The sequence below is a fragment of the Trametes versicolor genome, assembly GCF_000271585.1.
Source record: "Trametes versicolor FP-101664 SS1 unplaced genomic scaffold TRAVEscaffold_7, whole genome shotgun sequence".
NCBI classification, from domain to species: Eukaryota; Fungi; Basidiomycota; class Agaricomycetes; order Polyporales; family Polyporaceae; genus Trametes; species Trametes versicolor.
Window position 1 is genome coordinate 576,936 of NW_007360327.1, and position 14,686 is coordinate 591,621.

General features: G+C 60.4%; 7 protein-coding genes across 7 annotated transcripts; 3 read left to right on the forward strand and 4 right to left on the reverse strand.

The window, feature by feature from the left end:
* The first annotated feature begins 519 nt into the window (after positions 1 to 519).
* On the forward strand, positions 520 to 2,806 carry TRAVEDRAFT_29440 (L domain-like protein). The gene is made up of 9 exons (XM_008040920.1): positions 520 to 705; positions 764 to 902; positions 957 to 1,177; positions 1,239 to 1,410; positions 1,466 to 1,540; positions 1,598 to 1,744; positions 1,792 to 1,878; positions 1,933 to 2,102; positions 2,153 to 2,806. The coding sequence occupies exons 1-9, from the start codon at positions 566 to 568 to the stop codon at positions 2,169 to 2,171; spliced, it is 1,170 nt and encodes a 389-aa protein (XP_008039111.1). The 5' UTR covers positions 520 to 565; the 3' UTR covers positions 2,172 to 2,806.
* Positions 2,807 to 2,962: 156 nt separating this feature from the next.
* Positions 2,963 to 4,443, forward strand: TRAVEDRAFT_37807 (uncharacterized protein; the record flags this gene model as incomplete). Its single annotated transcript, XM_008041017.1, has 6 exons — positions 2,963 to 3,118; positions 3,179 to 3,376; positions 3,441 to 3,533; positions 3,596 to 3,711; positions 3,767 to 3,780; positions 3,833 to 4,443. 6 exons carry the CDS (start codon positions 2,963 to 2,965, stop codon positions 4,441 to 4,443), a joined length of 1,188 nt encoding a protein of 395 aa, XP_008039208.1.
* Positions 4,444 to 4,488: 45 nt separating this feature from the next.
* Positions 4,489 to 5,536, reverse strand: TRAVEDRAFT_126407 (uncharacterized protein; the record flags this gene model as incomplete). The annotated part of the gene is made up of 2 exons (XM_008041346.1): positions 4,489 to 5,111; positions 5,173 to 5,536. The coding sequence occupies 2 exons, from the start codon at positions 5,534 to 5,536 to the stop codon at positions 4,489 to 4,491; spliced, it is 987 nt and encodes a 328-aa protein (XP_008039537.1).
* Positions 5,537 to 5,785: 249 nt separating this feature from the next.
* On the reverse strand, positions 5,786 to 6,154 carry TRAVEDRAFT_125659 (uncharacterized protein; the record flags this gene model as incomplete). Its single annotated transcript, XM_008041347.1, has 2 exons — positions 5,786 to 5,967; positions 6,040 to 6,154. The coding sequence occupies 2 exons, from the start codon at positions 6,152 to 6,154 to the stop codon at positions 5,786 to 5,788; spliced, it is 297 nt and encodes a 98-aa protein (XP_008039538.1).
* Positions 6,155 to 6,384: 230 nt separating this feature from the next.
* Positions 6,385 to 7,542, reverse strand: TRAVEDRAFT_168987 (thiamine pyrophosphokinase; the record flags this gene model as incomplete). The annotated part of the gene is made up of 4 exons (XM_008041348.1): positions 6,385 to 6,649; positions 6,703 to 6,814; positions 6,870 to 7,236; positions 7,319 to 7,542. The coding sequence occupies 4 exons, from the start codon at positions 7,540 to 7,542 to the stop codon at positions 6,453 to 6,455; spliced, it is 900 nt and encodes a 299-aa protein (XP_008039539.1). The 3' UTR covers positions 6,385 to 6,452.
* A 132-nt stretch (positions 7,543 to 7,674) lies between these two features.
* Positions 7,675 to 9,951, forward strand: TRAVEDRAFT_29444 (uncharacterized protein). The gene is made up of 6 exons (XM_008040921.1): positions 7,675 to 7,751; positions 7,808 to 7,819; positions 7,874 to 7,924; positions 7,986 to 8,045; positions 8,098 to 8,729; positions 8,781 to 9,951. The coding sequence occupies exons 1-6, from the start codon at positions 7,707 to 7,709 to the stop codon at positions 9,802 to 9,804; spliced, it is 1,824 nt and encodes a 607-aa protein (XP_008039112.1). The 5' UTR covers positions 7,675 to 7,706; the 3' UTR covers positions 9,805 to 9,951.
* Positions 9,952 to 10,353: 402 nt separating this feature from the next.
* TRAVEDRAFT_65198 (uncharacterized protein) lies at positions 10,354 to 14,430 on the reverse strand. The gene is made up of 2 exons (XM_008041349.1): positions 13,929 to 14,430; positions 10,354 to 13,869 (listed from the first exon to the last, which is right to left on the reverse strand). Exons 1-2 carry the CDS (start codon positions 14,403 to 14,405, stop codon positions 10,765 to 10,767), a joined length of 3,582 nt encoding a protein of 1,193 aa, XP_008039540.1. The 5' UTR covers positions 14,406 to 14,430; the 3' UTR covers positions 10,354 to 10,764.
* Positions 14,431 to 14,686: the final 256 nt, after the last annotated feature.

Below are 14,686 nucleotides of genomic sequence, written 5' to 3' on the forward strand. Positions count from 1 at the left end.
CATGGGGGCGGTAGTGGGCCCTGTGGCTGCAGATGGATAGGCACCGCGACGGTGGATTGGGAGGGCTCGGCGACAGGAAGAGGGAAGCCGGTTCTTATTCTTGGACGCGCTGCTCGGGCGCGATCAAGATCCAGCGTGCAGCCGAGCGTACGTGCGGGGAAGCCGACGCTGCCAGTGGCAGCTGCCTGCCTCACCGCCGGGCAGGAACGTGCAGCGTGCGTGCAGGCCAGGGACACGGCGGGAGAAGGCGGTGGTGGGTGGCCGCGGGCCAGTCAGCGGGAGGTATATAAAGGTCGTGGTGCGCACTCAGACTGCACCCGCGCTGGCTTCTTGCATGATATCGGCAGGGCCCTCGAGGAGCGCGCCGGGCAGAGGCGCGCCGCCGGGAGCGCGGACAGCGCGTCACCGCGACGCGTGTATAGGGCATCACGTGCATGGCGCGCCGGTGGCGTCAGGGACTGGCGCTCGCATCTCATCTGGGCCGTTCTCCATCACCACAACTTGACTAGGTCTTGCGATCACCCACCACTGCCTCCTTGTTCTCTTTGTGCAACCTTTCTGTGTAATGGCATCGTTTGATATCCCGGAGAAGACTGTGCCCAGTGATTCTGCCGCTGTGGCCCCCGAGGCGAGCGCGACGAATGGTCTGGCTGCTGCGCCTGAGGAGTCACAGAGCGAGGCTGCAGTTGCGCCAGCTCAAGTGCGGTGCGTCCAAGACACATATCGCACGAGAGTGGCCTCTGAGAGTAATCGTTCGTCTCAGAGAGAAGCACACGCGGGTACAAGTGATTCAGCATCCCGCAGACGCGGAAGGCTCCAGCGGCGAAGAGGACGACAAGGGGCCCGATGAGCCTGAGATAGAAGACTCTCAGATACTGGAGGCTTTGCCAGATGAGACGGAGGTGTGTATCCTGCTCCTAATTGCTTCAAGCTCAACCTCAACGAGTCACGTTTAGGATATCGAGCTCATACACTCGCGTCTGAGCTCAAACACTATCAGCAAGCTGGGTCTGCAGCGATTCGGTGGTCACTTGAAGCGGCTATGCCTCCGCCAGAACTTCATAACACACGTCGATCAAGAAGTGTTTGGTGCGCTCACGAAACTCGAGGATCTGGACTTCTACGACAACAAGATCAAGCATGTCGGACCTGCACTGAACAACATGACGGGCCTAGTGTGAGTTTCTTGCCTATCACAGGATGTATGTCAGAGTGGATCTTATATCTGTTGGCTCTAGAACGCTTGACCTATCCTTCAATATGCTCAAGCACATTCCGGAGGAATTCGAGTCACATCTGAAGGCCTTGAAGACAATCTTCTTCGTCCAGAACAAGATATCCCGTATTTCGAACTTGTCAGGCCTGAGCGCCACCCTGCGGAGCCTGGAGCTAGGTGGAAACCGAATCCGGGTACGTTGCTGGACTATAAAACAATCATCTGCTTGGGACTAACCAGGGTCGGTAGAAAATCGAGGGACTCGATGCGCTTGCGAACCTCGAGGAATTGTGGTTGGGAAAGAACAAAATCACGCAGCTGGAGGTGCGTCATCGGAGTAACACTAGACTCACCCACGTATGCTAATTGATGACTCTCCAGGGACTCGAGGAGCTGAAGAAGCTGAAGATTCTGTCTATCCAATCTAACCGCATAACGAAACTTGAGGGCTTGGATGGCCTAGAGAACCTGGAAGAGCTGTACATCAGTCACAACGGCATCCTCAAGCTGGAAGGGCTCGACAAGAACGTGAGTATCTTGGGCATATGACTGCGCGCACGCTAATGGCTCTTCAGCCCAAACTGCGCACGCTGGATGCCGGCAACAACTTCATTGAGACGCTGGAGAATATCTCACACTTGACGACCCTCGAAGAGCTATGGGTACGCTCATTGCATGCTTGCCGTGTAGTGTAACTTTTGACGGTCGTGGGTTAGATCAACGACAACAGGATCGACAACTTGAAGGATGTCGAGCCGCAACTCAAGCACATCACTACCTTGGAAACGATCTACCTTGAAGGTAACCCTGTACAGTCTGCGGAGGGCGCCCACTACCGGAGGAAGGTCATTCTGGCACTGCCGCAGATTACGCAGCTAGACGCGACGTATGTACCCACACCTTTTGGCAACTTCCAATACTCACATCATTGTCCAGGTATGTGAAGCGGCCGTAGATTGCGCTGTGCCCAACTGCATATGCAGCGAGCGGCGAGCGAGTGCTCGCTCACGCCCGCCTCATCATCCCGCCCTGTTCCTTGTACCACATACCCCCACAACCCCATGTACCATCAGATCTCGCGGCCGCGCCGATCGAATGCCCACACCGATCGCGCGCCAGCCAATCTTGGGGCATGATGCCCGCAGCGCGGAACGATCGCGCGGGCCCACGAATCATGATGCACGATCGCCGGTCGGCCCTCGGGGAGCAGCGCAGAGATTCGATGCGCCCCGAGGCGAGGGCCGGGGGCGCAACTGCTTAATGCTGCGCCGGCGCGCGCAGGGGGGATGCTGGAGTGCGCGATATGCCTTTTGGCGAGGGTGGGGACTGGGCACCCGGCCAGGGCGGCAGGCGTGGTCGCTCGGATCTTTCCCTTAGTGCGGCCTTGCGCGACGGGAGGTGGGTGGATGACGCAGAGTGGGAGCGTCAGCATATCGTTCGGCTGAACGCAGCTTTGTTCAGCGTTCTTGGCGTGGGCTCTTTCCGTGTTGTACGGGGAAAGCGAGGCTTCGACGAGGAGGAGGGGTCGAGAGCCGCCTGAGTAAAGTGGTACAATGTGAAGCCGAATTTGAATGCAGAAGCGGCATAAGACGCACGCGTTATTTGTCCGTGTTATGCAGCAGCCTTAACCGAAGGGCGCTAATGAGTGCTCACGCCTGCTCCACGTGAGCGCGTAGCTCAATCTCCTGCCACATCCTGCTTTCCCCACATACGCTTGTGCATTCTCTCGCTATCCTTGTGGACACCATGCCGCCAGTTGATAAGGCGAAGGCTGCTGGGATCAGCGCGAGCTCGTTCTTCGATCTCAAGGCAGAGCTGTCCAAGAAGGAAGCGGAGTTTTCCAAGAATAAGGCAGCAGGAAAGGCCAACGCTGTCGTTGGTGGGGTCAAGCGGGATAACAAGGTGCGCATAGCATCGAGAGCACGAGTTTTGCCAACAACTCACCCTCTTCGACTGCTACAGAAGCTGTCGCAATGGGCGAAAGCGAACGCCGGAGTACAAGCCCGCGCCACGCGGGATATCGACCTCGGGGAAATCAGCAAGCCGACTCTGGAGAGCGCACGTGCGATACTGGAGCGCAAGGCGAAGGTGTACGACAAGCTCAGGAAGGGGAAGAGTGGCGGTCTGGATGACAAGCAGTACGATGCGTTGCTGGTAGACGTGAGTATGGACTTTGCGGTATCTTAGCATACTGGCACTGATGCTTATGCCCTCTGATGGCCAGTTCGAGCAGAAGGGTATCGACCCATACTTTGAGTCGGACAGCGATGATGAAGACGAATCTGCGACTGTGCCGGTGGGGCCTCAGGATGATGAGGTGCGTGTGGCTGTATAGACGTACTTGCAAGAATGATCTAACGCACTACGTACCACGCCTAGGATGATCCTATCGTGGAGTATGAAGACGAGTTTGGTCGAGCACGCACAGGACGACGTTCCGAAATTCCTCGGCATCTACTACCACAAACGGACAAGGAGAAGGAAGAGGAGTTCGAGTGCGTATATCTTGACCTTTCCTCTCAGAAATCATGCTGATGACTCTCCACGCAGTCCCTATGTGATATGTGAGTCCTTCAGACATCGCCGCTTCTAAGATAACATCCTAACGTGCCGTAGACAACCCCGTGAACCATTTCCCAACATACGAGCCCTCCCAAGAACGTGTCGAGCAGATTCGTGCCGAATACGCCGAGGAGAACAACCCGCTCAATGTCCACTACGACGCTTCAGCCGAGGTCCGCGCCAAGGGAGCCGGCTTCTACCAATTCTCGGGAGACCTAGAAACTCGCACGCGGCAGATGGAGGAGTCCCGCAAGATACGAGAGGAGACGGAACGCGCGCGGGCGGAGGCCCGCGCGGTAGATTTGCGCCCCGGGGAGGTGGAGGGTATGCATCCTAGTGAAGAGGCGAGTGCCGCGACGACGAAGAGTCGCGCAATGGAGAAGCGGAAGCGTGAGTTGGAGGAGCGGAGGAAAGTGCTGGAGGCGAAGAGGAGGAAGGTGGGTGGCAAGGAAGATGCGGTCGCAGCGAGACCATCGCCCGCACCAGAAACTGGGAGGAGCACACTCGCAGCGGTCACTGCACCCGCCGCAGACCCCTTCGCGGCTCTGGAAGCTCTATCTGGCCACGCGAAGGGAAAGAGCAAGATGGCGGAGTCTACATTCAATGCTGCAGACGCCTTCCTGGCGCAACTTGAGCAGGACATCATTAAGGGAAAGCCTTCATGATAGTCAGTAAATCTCTGGTATCCCCACTTTGCGATTTCGATGTACTTATACTCCAACTTCACAGTTGGTTGCCTTCCTGGCCTCTTCTACAAGACGTTCCGGGCATATCAAGCTATACCGACCCCCACTCTGCGCGTACTTAACGTTTACCTCGCCCCTCCTCTCCAACCGGCTCTTGACCTCCTCCCTCCCCGCAAGTACGTCCAACATGAAAGCCTTCGTCGACAGGAGAACCTCCTGTGCGCCTCCCCCCGCCGTCCTGTGCCCGCAGCCGATCCCTACCGCCGACACTCTCTTCGAGCCCTCGACCAGCTGAATGAGGCTGTCGATGGTGCCTAGCCAGTCGATAATACTACCCTCCTTCGGGAAGATGATCGGCTCGTGCTCGTATAGGGTGTCTCCCACGTATAGCATGCCTTCCTCCTCATCCCACAGCGCCAACTCGTCGGGTGTATGCCCCGGGGTATGCAGAAGCTCGACACCGAGGGGGACACCATATGCGGACACGATCGGAGCCCGGTGCGGTAGGAGGGTGGGCGTATACGAGGGCGTTCGGATCTCGAGGTCTGCACAGATGGAATGCTCGGGGAGGACATCCGGTGCGATGAAGGCCGGGTCGTTCCCGGATGCGATGATCAACGAGTCGCCCGCGAACTGCTCGACACCCACTACGCACACCACACTCAGTCCTCTATTCTCCCCACGCAAGACGAACTGCGAGCGACGCACATATGTGATCAAAGTGGCAATGGCTCAGCACCACAACGTACGCCAACTCCCCGCCCTCATTCAGCGCCCGCCCCCCGTTGTCCGCGACCGGCGCACATTCAATGAAGTCGCGCAAGCGCGTGAAGGACGCATCGGGGGTGCGCGTCGCGCCGCCGCACCCGGTGTCGAGCAGGAGGAGTGTGCGCGCGGCGGGGACGATCTTGACGTAGATGAAGGGGTGCTCGTAGTAGATGTCGTCGAACTCGGTGATCAGGAACGTCGTGGGCGTGAGGCGGCGCGCGGTGAAGGCGGGACGGCCGGGCGAGGGGGTGTCGGATGCCAGTGGGACGTCGGTGCGGGGTGTGGGTTGGTCGAGGCGGCACATGGCTTGTCTGTCGCGTTCTGCGATAGGTATGTTTCGCTCTCCGATAGCCTAGTGGCAGCTGGCAGCTTTAAAGAGAGAGATAAACTCCGTGCTCGGACCGCCGTAGTACAGCCTTCCACGGTGCGCTCCCATGTACAAACGCACAACGCGCTAGATCAGTCCACATCGCGCCCCTCACCCCGCCCATGTTGTTCTGTTGAAATAATCCGAGTGTATGTCCCGGATCCCATGGCAGCGATCTACACGAAATCACCCCCCAGAAACTGGACATATCACCGCGACCTCCTCTCCGCCCTTGAGAACGACCTGCGCGGGGTCCTCGACCATCTCCTCGTCGACCGCCCACTGGCTCTGTGCGAGCACCTCACCAAGGTGCGTCCCCGGGTGCCGTGCTGTGAGAACGTCCGCTAGAGCACTGAGCGGCAGGCCATCTGGCCCTGCTGATACTGGGGTCAGTGGTACATTGGGGGAGAGGGAGGGAAGCAATGCTATGCGGTACGCACACGACGCCGGGAGTGGCACCCTTTCGGAGGTAAGGCCTGTCTCAGTGGACGCCGCGGCGAAGTAGAGCACAGTGATCGCGGGTCTGCTACTAGTCGAGGATGCGTCTGCGGACATCGCTCGCTAGTTGAGTAGGCGTGTGGTCGAGGAGATGGATAGAGAACGAGTCGAGTCAGCAAGTCTGTAGCTTCCTTAGACTCGGACATGCTCTGAATATACAAAGATGGCTGCACACTCAACCCGAAGGATGCCGCAGGGCACGCGAACTTCAAGACACGCTGGTTCTTGAGATCTTATCTCCCAAGCGTATCAACAAAATGCCAGCAAAGCAGGCAAGACGACCTCCTGCGACACTTCGAAGCGATCTATGGTTGTACATACTGTACACAAGCAGGTATCTTCATCTCTCGACCAACTACACCGTCCAGGCACCCGTTATATCAGCGCGCACCGTCTGTTCAAGCTGGGGTGACTGAGGCAAGCGGCTAGCGAGCGGCCTCAGCTCCATCGTCCACCAGATTGGCTTCGTCGTCCTTACGGTTACGACGGGCTCCTCCGGGAGTAGGTGGTTCGAGGTCGAAACCATGCCGTCAAAGGATGATGGGTGTTCCGCTGAAGGGACAATGAATACGATATACGAGCGCGGAGTGGTAGTTTGGACGTACTGAGATTCCACCGGAGGCCTGTAGTAGTGAGAATGGTCGAGTCTATTCCCACTGGAAGGAGACCACAGGTGGGTCCGAACAACTCGTGATCGACATGGATACGGTGCTCTCCCTGGGTCGGTAAAACAGTCAGTAAAGATGTGTTTCAAAAAACAGAGCGCACGTACTGTGTCGAGCAGCCAGGCCACATTATCATCCGTGATCACGAAGGTGCGTTTCCGACTCTTTCGGAGCTTGTGCACCAGCGACAGGGTGTGTACCGTCTGATCCAGCCGACCGCTGAGTCCGCCGAGGAGGACGATCGTGTTTTGCTGAATAGGGTGAGCGGTACTGTGCAAGCGGTGGTAGTTGCACTTTGGTACCTCGACATGTCGCTCCGTCTTTTCGTCCTCGACCAGGGCGCCGATGCACTTCATGAGGTCGGTCGAGTATTGATCCTCGTCGCGCACGATGCGCACGCCCTGGGAGGCGTAGTATGCGCGCACATCGTCCCGGATAGAGTCGAGATCGCCCTTGATGAGGTCGGGCGTGTATCTGCACGACGCGGGGCGCGGTGAGGACGCGAGCGCGGTGAGAGGAGCGTGGGGTTACGTACGAGCGCGAACGCACGACTCACAGGTGCCGCTTATCCTTGCCATCACACGATATGAGGAGGTCGTGGAGGCGGTTCGCGCCGCCGTCCGCACAGGCGTGCCATCTGGATGCGTGCCAGACGCGGTCGAGAAGGGGGAAGGAGAAGGGCTGATTGAGGATGATGAGGGCGTTGCGGTGCTCGCGGAGGGGGTCGAGGAAGGAGACCTCCCAGGGGGTGAGCGCGTAGGGAGATGTAGAGGCGGCCATGAGGAGGAGAAGAGCCGCAGCCGCGTCGCGCGTCGGGAAGCAGGCGCGGACACGTGCCTCGTACGGATCGGGCTGCATGTGTCCCCCGAGTCGGGCGAGTCAACTGCTGGGGCAGCCATGCTCTCTCGCACCCACCCCCATCTCGCCACCGACCCCCGACGGCCATGGACAGGCTGCACGACCACCACCAGTCCTACTCCTGGCACCAGGTACGTTCAAACCACCCCGTTTTGCCACTCAAGCTCACCTCGCTGTTCCCATACAGTCTCACGACCAGGTCAGTACCTAATCGCGCTCCCAGCGCCCGGGGAGCTCATCGAAGCGCATATAGGCGACCGTGCTCCTGCTTCTGCCGTACGACACCGCAGAGGACGACGTCGCCGTGAGTTTAACATCTGAGCCAATCGCCTACTGCACCTCATAAGCCGCGCGTGTCCACTCAGGTCATCATCGAGGAGGACTACCTCGTAGCGGGGGCACATGGGCAGCCGCCTCTTGTAAAGGTACGTTTATTGCCTTATCTGTGTGAATGGATTCTGCTGACGGCTGCTACAGGGAAAGCTGTATAGCAAGGCTAATACCTCTGCGTCCGTCTGGCAGCTCGAGCCCCGCACGTCCCGCCTCTCACAGCGCGAACGCACCACCTCCACGCTATCCGCTACCTCCACCCAATCTTCCTATGCGTTCGTGTCGGAGCCCGAAATCTCGAGCAGCTTCGCGGCCTCGCTCGAGGCTGGACTCGTCTCCGGCTCGGATGTGGACGATGCCGTACTGTCTTCTCCTGCGCTCTCGTCCCCCATTTCGACTTCAACGGATGAGCACATTCACATAGGACCGCCCTACGACCCTCGCCACCAGCGGCGCTCAAGAGCCTCGGTCTCGCCACCGGCGCGACAGTCCCACAGAATTAGCCAAGCATCTTCGTACTCGTCTTTAGAGTCACTGCACTCTGGCGCGGGGCGGCTGCTCACTATTCACTTGGAAAAGGCAGAATCTGTCATTTGGCCTTCGCTCATCGTCGGGCCGGTTCCCGAGAGCGTCTCTCCTACGCAGAGCAACATGTACCCATGGACAACGAGCGTCACCGAGGAGGCGAAGTACAATATGGACCCGACCAGTCTAGCTCTGATCGCGCTAGACCTACATGACATCCGGAAATCGAAAGAAGACGCGTTCGAGTACTTCATGTACGTCGCAATTTTGTTCTTCCGTCACTTCATTACTTACTGCAGTAACAGTCGAGCATGGCACCAAGCGCACCTTCCATCCGCCGCAATACGCCTCGCGACGCACTACCTCCCCCTGCGGACGCTGGTTGCCGAGGCATCCGACGCTGCACCCGATTCTCCGACGTCCTCCGTAGTAACGGTGTCTGCGAAGGCGTCCCGCTCCGCGCCCGCAGTACAGCCACTCACGCCCTCGTCCGCCCCATCCACTTCCGCCCTCCAACTGACCTCCGTACCCCCACCCCCGGAGCCTCCATCACTCACGGTTCCCCCAGGTACTGAAGAGTACTACCTCTCCCGCCTCGGTGGCGCGCACGGGCTCGCACAACTCTTCCTTGCTGCAGGGCTCTTACACCTCGAGGGCACGGCCCCCGCCCTGCTCGCGTCTTCCTACGCCGGCTTATCTGCCCTCCGTGCACCCTTCGCGGGCCCCGCGTCCCTCACTACCTCGGCCGGCAGCAGCGCGGGAGGTGTCGATGCGTGGCGCCGCGATCGCGAGCACGCCGCGCGGTTCTTTCAACGCGCCCGCACGCTCAATCCCGCGCTCGATGTGCCACTTCTCCCCGCAGACCCCGAGTCCGAGTACAACTCTGGCGCAGAGAGCGGCGCGGGCGACGCACACGCGCACCTGCGCGATAGGAGCCGTAGTCCCGCGTCGTCCCCTTTACGCCCGGCGGAGACAAGGCCGCGGAGACGCGGAGAGCGCCATGCACGCACGGCGGCGGGAGGCACGCAGCTCGAGATGCCTACGTTGGACGTGCGGCGAGGTGCGCCGCCTACGGAAGCGCCGCTCCCCCAGATCCCGTCCGTTCGCAGGCGCAGGCCGCGCGTCTTGCGCGGACCAGCCGCGGACGGGGAGGATGGCGATCTGTCCAGCTCGATGATCGAGAGCGTCCATGCGGACCCGGACTTGGGCCCGTCAGGGGAGGACGACCGGACGTGGTACCTGTACGTGCCCGGGCTGGTCGGGGCGGGCACGGCGCTGCTGGTCGTCGGGCTGCTGAGTCTGCAGAGCTGGCGCAAGAACCAGGGCTGATAGCTGGGGATACCAGGATGGCTGTGTTTGGTGCTCGTCCGGCGGGATTGGAGCTCGGCTGACGGGGGTATCGGGAGGATGTGTGGATTTTGGACGTCTTGGATTTACGTACGCACGACTTTGAACGATATCGATACGACGGTTTCTTGCTGCACCTTTCTTGCTTTGAGCGTGCATACGAAGGGCATAGCTCGTTAGTGAGGTCTTAGCTTCAGGGTCTCACACACAAACGTGCTGAGATTCATCCAAGGGGAGAGGTAATTCGTTCAATAATCGAACAGGCCTGCTTCGTACTGCACTCGCCTGCCTCCAGCAAGTTGCACTCGGAGGACTTGCCCGGTCAGTAAGGTCCACACTTCCTGGTCACACACACTTGTTGAGTTCCATCCAAGGGGAGAGGTAATTCATTCAACAAGCGAACGCGGGAAGTAGTGCAAGCAGGCAACAAGCAAGGGGCCCAATCGACAGCCAAACGGATCATGCAGAGTGAATACGATAAGTGAGGTGTAACCAGAATATGTGTATGAAGCAAGCGGCGCGGGGGCGGGAGAGTTAATGTGAAGCGGATGTACAGGTGCGGTGGTATGTGTAATGGGTGAATGTGTGAATGCGGCGGCGGCGATACGTATGGGCCAAGCGACGGGCGGGCGAATAATGCAGTGTTGGGTGGGCAGGCAGGCAGGGCGGGGGTATATACACGTAAACTCGGGTGGGATGTGCAACTTAGGAATAATAACGAATGTGGGGGGCCGACGCGCAGGCGCATGCGCGGTGCGGCGCAAATAGGAGCAAGTAAGAGCAGCAGCTAGTAGAACATTAACAGGCCGACCTATGGACAACACCACCGAGAACGCCACCGCGAGTGCAGAGCGCAGAAAGCAAGTGCGAACGGACAACAGAAAAGAAGAGAATTAGCTCCAAGTATATGTACCGACGAAACCAGATAGAGAAAGAGAAAGATCAGCCCCGCGTGCCCGTGCTCGGGCGCGGGCGCGACTGCGAGCGCGTGCGCGACCGTGTATCCGCGCTCCGGCGCGCGTCCGGCTGCACGGGCGTCGCGGTCGCGAACGGGTGGTTCGAGACGTGCGTCTGCACGGGCGAGCTCGCGGCCGAGTTCGTCGCGGAGATGCTGCTCGCGATCTGCTTGATGCGGTCGCGCTCCGCCGCGAGGTGCTGCAGCAGCATCCCGTCGAACTTCTGGATCGACTCGCGCTGCGGGCGCCGCCCGCCCGCCGCGTCCTCGGGCTTCAGCCGCCCGTCGGGGGCGGTCGCGGGGCGCCGTGCGTCCTGGCTGCTCGCGCCCGTCGCGTACTGGTGGATCGGAGACGACGGCACGGGGCCGATGGGCAGCATGGGCGTCTTGGACGAGCCGATGCCCTTACCCTTCTTGACGGAGCGCACGGAGGTGAACGAGCGGCGCGTCATGTTCGCGACGTTCCCGATCGGCTTCTTGCGGTCGTACGTGAACTGCGGCATGGGCTCCGCGGTGACGAAGCTCGGGGCGGGCGAGAGCTGCGGCGTCGAATGGTTCCCGAGACGCATGATCGACGGCCGGGAACTCGAGGTCGACGCACGGTTGGAGATGGCCTGTGAGCGCGGCTCGACGAACACCTCCACTGTCTCGACCGGCTCTGGCACGCGCGGCGGGGGAGGGGGGTTGTACCGGCTGCGACCGTGTTCGCCATCTGCGAGAGAGAGGTCGTCGTCGCTGCTCTCGTCGGACGTCTCCAAATCGTCCATCGCGTTGGAGATGGTGCCCTGCAAGCGGTCGAAGAAGTCGGCAGGAGAGGATGGCGCCGGCGCTGAATGGATGGAGCGGCCGTTGAAATCGGCAGGGATGTGTAAAGACAGTGGGCTGCCCTGACCCCGGCGCGCTGCGATCGGGGCGACGGGGGAGGATGCCGCGGAGGACGAGAGCGAGTACTGTACAGACACGTCTTGCGCCTGCGAGACGTCGGAGGTGGGGGAGGAGAGCAAGACGGATGGATGGCTGTATGCGCCAGGGGACTGTGAGTCGTTGGTAGAGATCGACGGGCGGTATGTGGGGCGGATTGCAGGTGGTCGAGGAGGTGGAGGTAGCACTGTCGGCAGTACGGACGAGGAGAGACGAGGGGGAGGTGAGGTGGCAGCATGTCGTGGTGAGACGGGAGACGGGCGGGGAACATCAGCGTGTACAGGCTGAACGAGAGAGGCAGCACTTCGCCGTGACAGGGAGGATGGTGGTCGACAGCTGCCAAATACAGCATCTCGGAAGGCGGAGGCAGTCGGTGAAGGAGCAGAGTACTCTGATACAGATATTGACGGCCTGCTGAGAGACACAGATGGCCGTGCACCGCTTGTTTCGATGTCCGTGTCCATGGGAGTACGGAACGACATGCTGTCGTCGTCTGAATACCGCGAGTCGCTCTCGGTCCGCGACCGTGAGGTGGAAAACGAAGGCATGCCTTCCAGAGCCCGCGGCGCCGGTGACAGGCCGCGATGAATCCCAGGGAAGTCCGGTAGAGGGGGAGGTGATAGGGACTTCTCCACGCCCTGCGTATCCTCCGAGCCAGATAGCCTGGGTGTGGAGGACGCCTTCCGCACAGTGTGGTACGACGCCTGCGAAGAGCCTGAAGAAGGACCCTCTGCTTTTGTGATGCTTTCCGGGAGGTCAGGTTGGGACAGGGAGTACAGAGGGTTCACCAGCTGCTTGCGAGGCGCAGGCGCCAAAGGAGTGTGCAAGCCCGCCGGAGTCTCTGCGCGCACCGGAGGATCCGCGGCGGTCAGCAATGGATGTTCCGATGCTTTAGGTGACTTCTCTGTGGCTGAGAGCAGACTGGCCCTCGGACCAGTCGGTGACATGAGGATGCTCTGTGCGCCCATTGGTGACATAGGCGGACTCGCCTCCGACATAGCCGTGTGTATGCTGAAATCCTCCACGATACGCTGCCCTAGCCGCCTCTGAGTTTCAAAGACAGGGAAGGTAGCTTCCGACTGTGCGGGCGGTGACGCTGGAGCCTGGTGGTGTCCATCGTTGGAAGAAGAGAACGACGAATCGGGTGTGTTCCCAAGCGAATGGCTGACGGCCTCTCGCAGGAGCTCTTTCCTCCACACATCCTCTTCCGAGCTGATAGACCAGAACCCAGGGCTACCTGGCACCAGACGGTCGGCAAGCACAGCAGCACCGACAGAGTCCTGAGGGCCCAAGCCAAACAAAGCAGACGCTTGCACTGCAAAGAGTGCATCGGCGGACGGCGGTGGGAGGTCGACAGCATCTGTAGGGTCAATGATGTCGTCGAGGAAGCGATCTCGAGCACCTGTCGGGGTTTTGGGTTTCCGTCCATCCGCCTTGTTGCGGATTTCCTTCTCGGCCTCCTTCGCTGCCGTTGCGAGGTCGTCCATGCGTTCCCGCAAGACTACGACCCTGCTCGCAGGCGGGGGTCCAGCGGGCTTCACAGCTGGCGGCGGCGGCATCTGTGCCTGCACACGCAGTAGGAGGCCGGACGCCGAAGGAGAGTCCTGCGTCGTTCTGAGAATCGGGCCGCTGCTGTCGAGTGCCGGTGGGCTGCCGGGGACAGGTGACGTTGGCTTCGACTTTGACTTGCCTATTCGGAAGAAGTCGAGGAAGCCGGAGGACGTGGGTTTGCTCTTCTGCGCGGGATCCTGCACGTGCGGTGACAGCGCCATCGGTGTTGGCTTCGTGTGGGCGGGTGGGAGGAAATAGCTGTTGTTGAGGAGAAGGCGAAGCCGGTACGACACGTCGTCGGGGTCGAAGTCCTCCTCCGGGTGCTCAGGCGAGACAATGTCAGGGTAGGACATGTCACGCTCGTCTTGATCCTCCGTGTACGGCATCGACGACTCAGTACGCGATCCTACGGACGTCGAGGCAGGATATATCGATGACGACGTCGCCGAGACCTGAGTCAAGACTGAATCCCTGAAGTGAGAGCGAGACGGGCCCGCTATGCGTATCGCGGGGCCGTCACCGAAACTATGCGGTGTCTGTGGGCTGGGCTGCGAGGATTCATCCGAATGCGCGTTCTGCGGCCGTCTGGGTAGACTGAGACCACGCAAACGCGACTTGGGCTATGCTGGTGTCAGTGCCCACTTCCCAGAGATGATAAACACGTATGAATGGGACGCACTGATTTGAATGACCCCGCATCTGATTTTGCCTGTCTACCACGTCCTTCCTGCTCGGGCGGATCCCTGATGTCGAGTGCACTCCACGACCTCGCTATTGGCATCGCCGGCAACCCATACCCCGGCCTGAGTCCCTCAAAACGGCTCTCGGGGCCAATCGTCCTCGACCGCCTCCTCGACCGCCTCACGTCCCGCTCCTCCACCGCTGGGATCTCCTCCGGCTCATCGTGCAATAGTGTGGGCACGGGAGGCGCATCGTCCAGGTCCAGGAAGCTCTCTCCCGCGTCGGACTCGTATTTGCTGCTCGCGGCGCTGCGTCCGCGTTTTGAACTGACGATAGAGCGTGTGCGTGTGCGCGAGCGGCGAGAGAGCGAGGTGCGCGAGCCGGTGCTGTGTACGGAGCTTGCGAGCGAGTCTGTGCGGGTGAAGGGGGCGCCGGAGGGGAGGGGGGGTCCGCCGAGGGCCGTCGAGGGGAGCATGGGGAGCTCAACGTTGCATGCGACGGGGATGGCAGAACCGAAGTCCGTTGTCGCGCCCACGCTCTCTCACAAAATACCCGTCCGCCCGCCCACTTGGCACCGGGACCCCGGCGAACCGCGCTACCCGCGCTAGAACCCGCCGGTCTCTCTGATGGAGGCGCTCACGCACGTCGTCCACCATTCCCCCTGTCCCTTGCGCGCCACAAGGCCTGCAGAGTGCCTTTCAACGCCTCAAATGGCATCCAGATATCCAGATAGCACCCAGCGTATCCCGCCGCTCT

Bases quoted from the DNA above. Each gene is read 5' to 3' on its own strand.
- TRAVEDRAFT_29440 (XM_008040920.1), top strand. From the start codon at position 566: ATGGCATCGTTTGATATCCCGGAGAAGACTGTGCCCAGTGATTCTGCC. The intron at 903-956 runs GTGTGTATCCTG...AGTCACGTTTAG, and splicing joins CTTTGCCAGATGAGACGGAG to GATATCGAGCTCATACACTC. The intron at 1,541-1,597 runs GTGCGTCATCGG...ATGACTCTCCAG, and splicing joins ACAAAATCACGCAGCTGGAG to GGACTCGAGGAGCTGAAGAA.
- TRAVEDRAFT_29444 (XM_008040921.1), top strand. From the start codon at position 7,707: ATGGACAGGCTGCACGACCACCACCAGTCCTACTCCTGGCACCAG. The intron at 7,925-7,985 runs GTGAGTTTAACA...GTGTCCACTCAG, and splicing joins CCGCAGAGGACGACGTCGCC to GTCATCATCGAGGAGGACTA. The intron at 8,730-8,780 runs GTACGTCGCAAT...CTGCAGTAACAG, and splicing joins GACGCGTTCGAGTACTTCAT to TCGAGCATGGCACCAAGCGC.
- TRAVEDRAFT_65198 (XM_008041349.1), bottom strand. From the start codon at position 14,405: ATGCTCCCCTCGACGGCCCTCGGCGGACCCCCCCTCCCCTCCGGCGCC. The intron at 13,870-13,928 runs GTGCGTCCCATT...ACACCAGCATAG, and splicing joins ATGCGGGGTCATTCAAATCA to CCCAAGTCGCGTTTGCGTGG.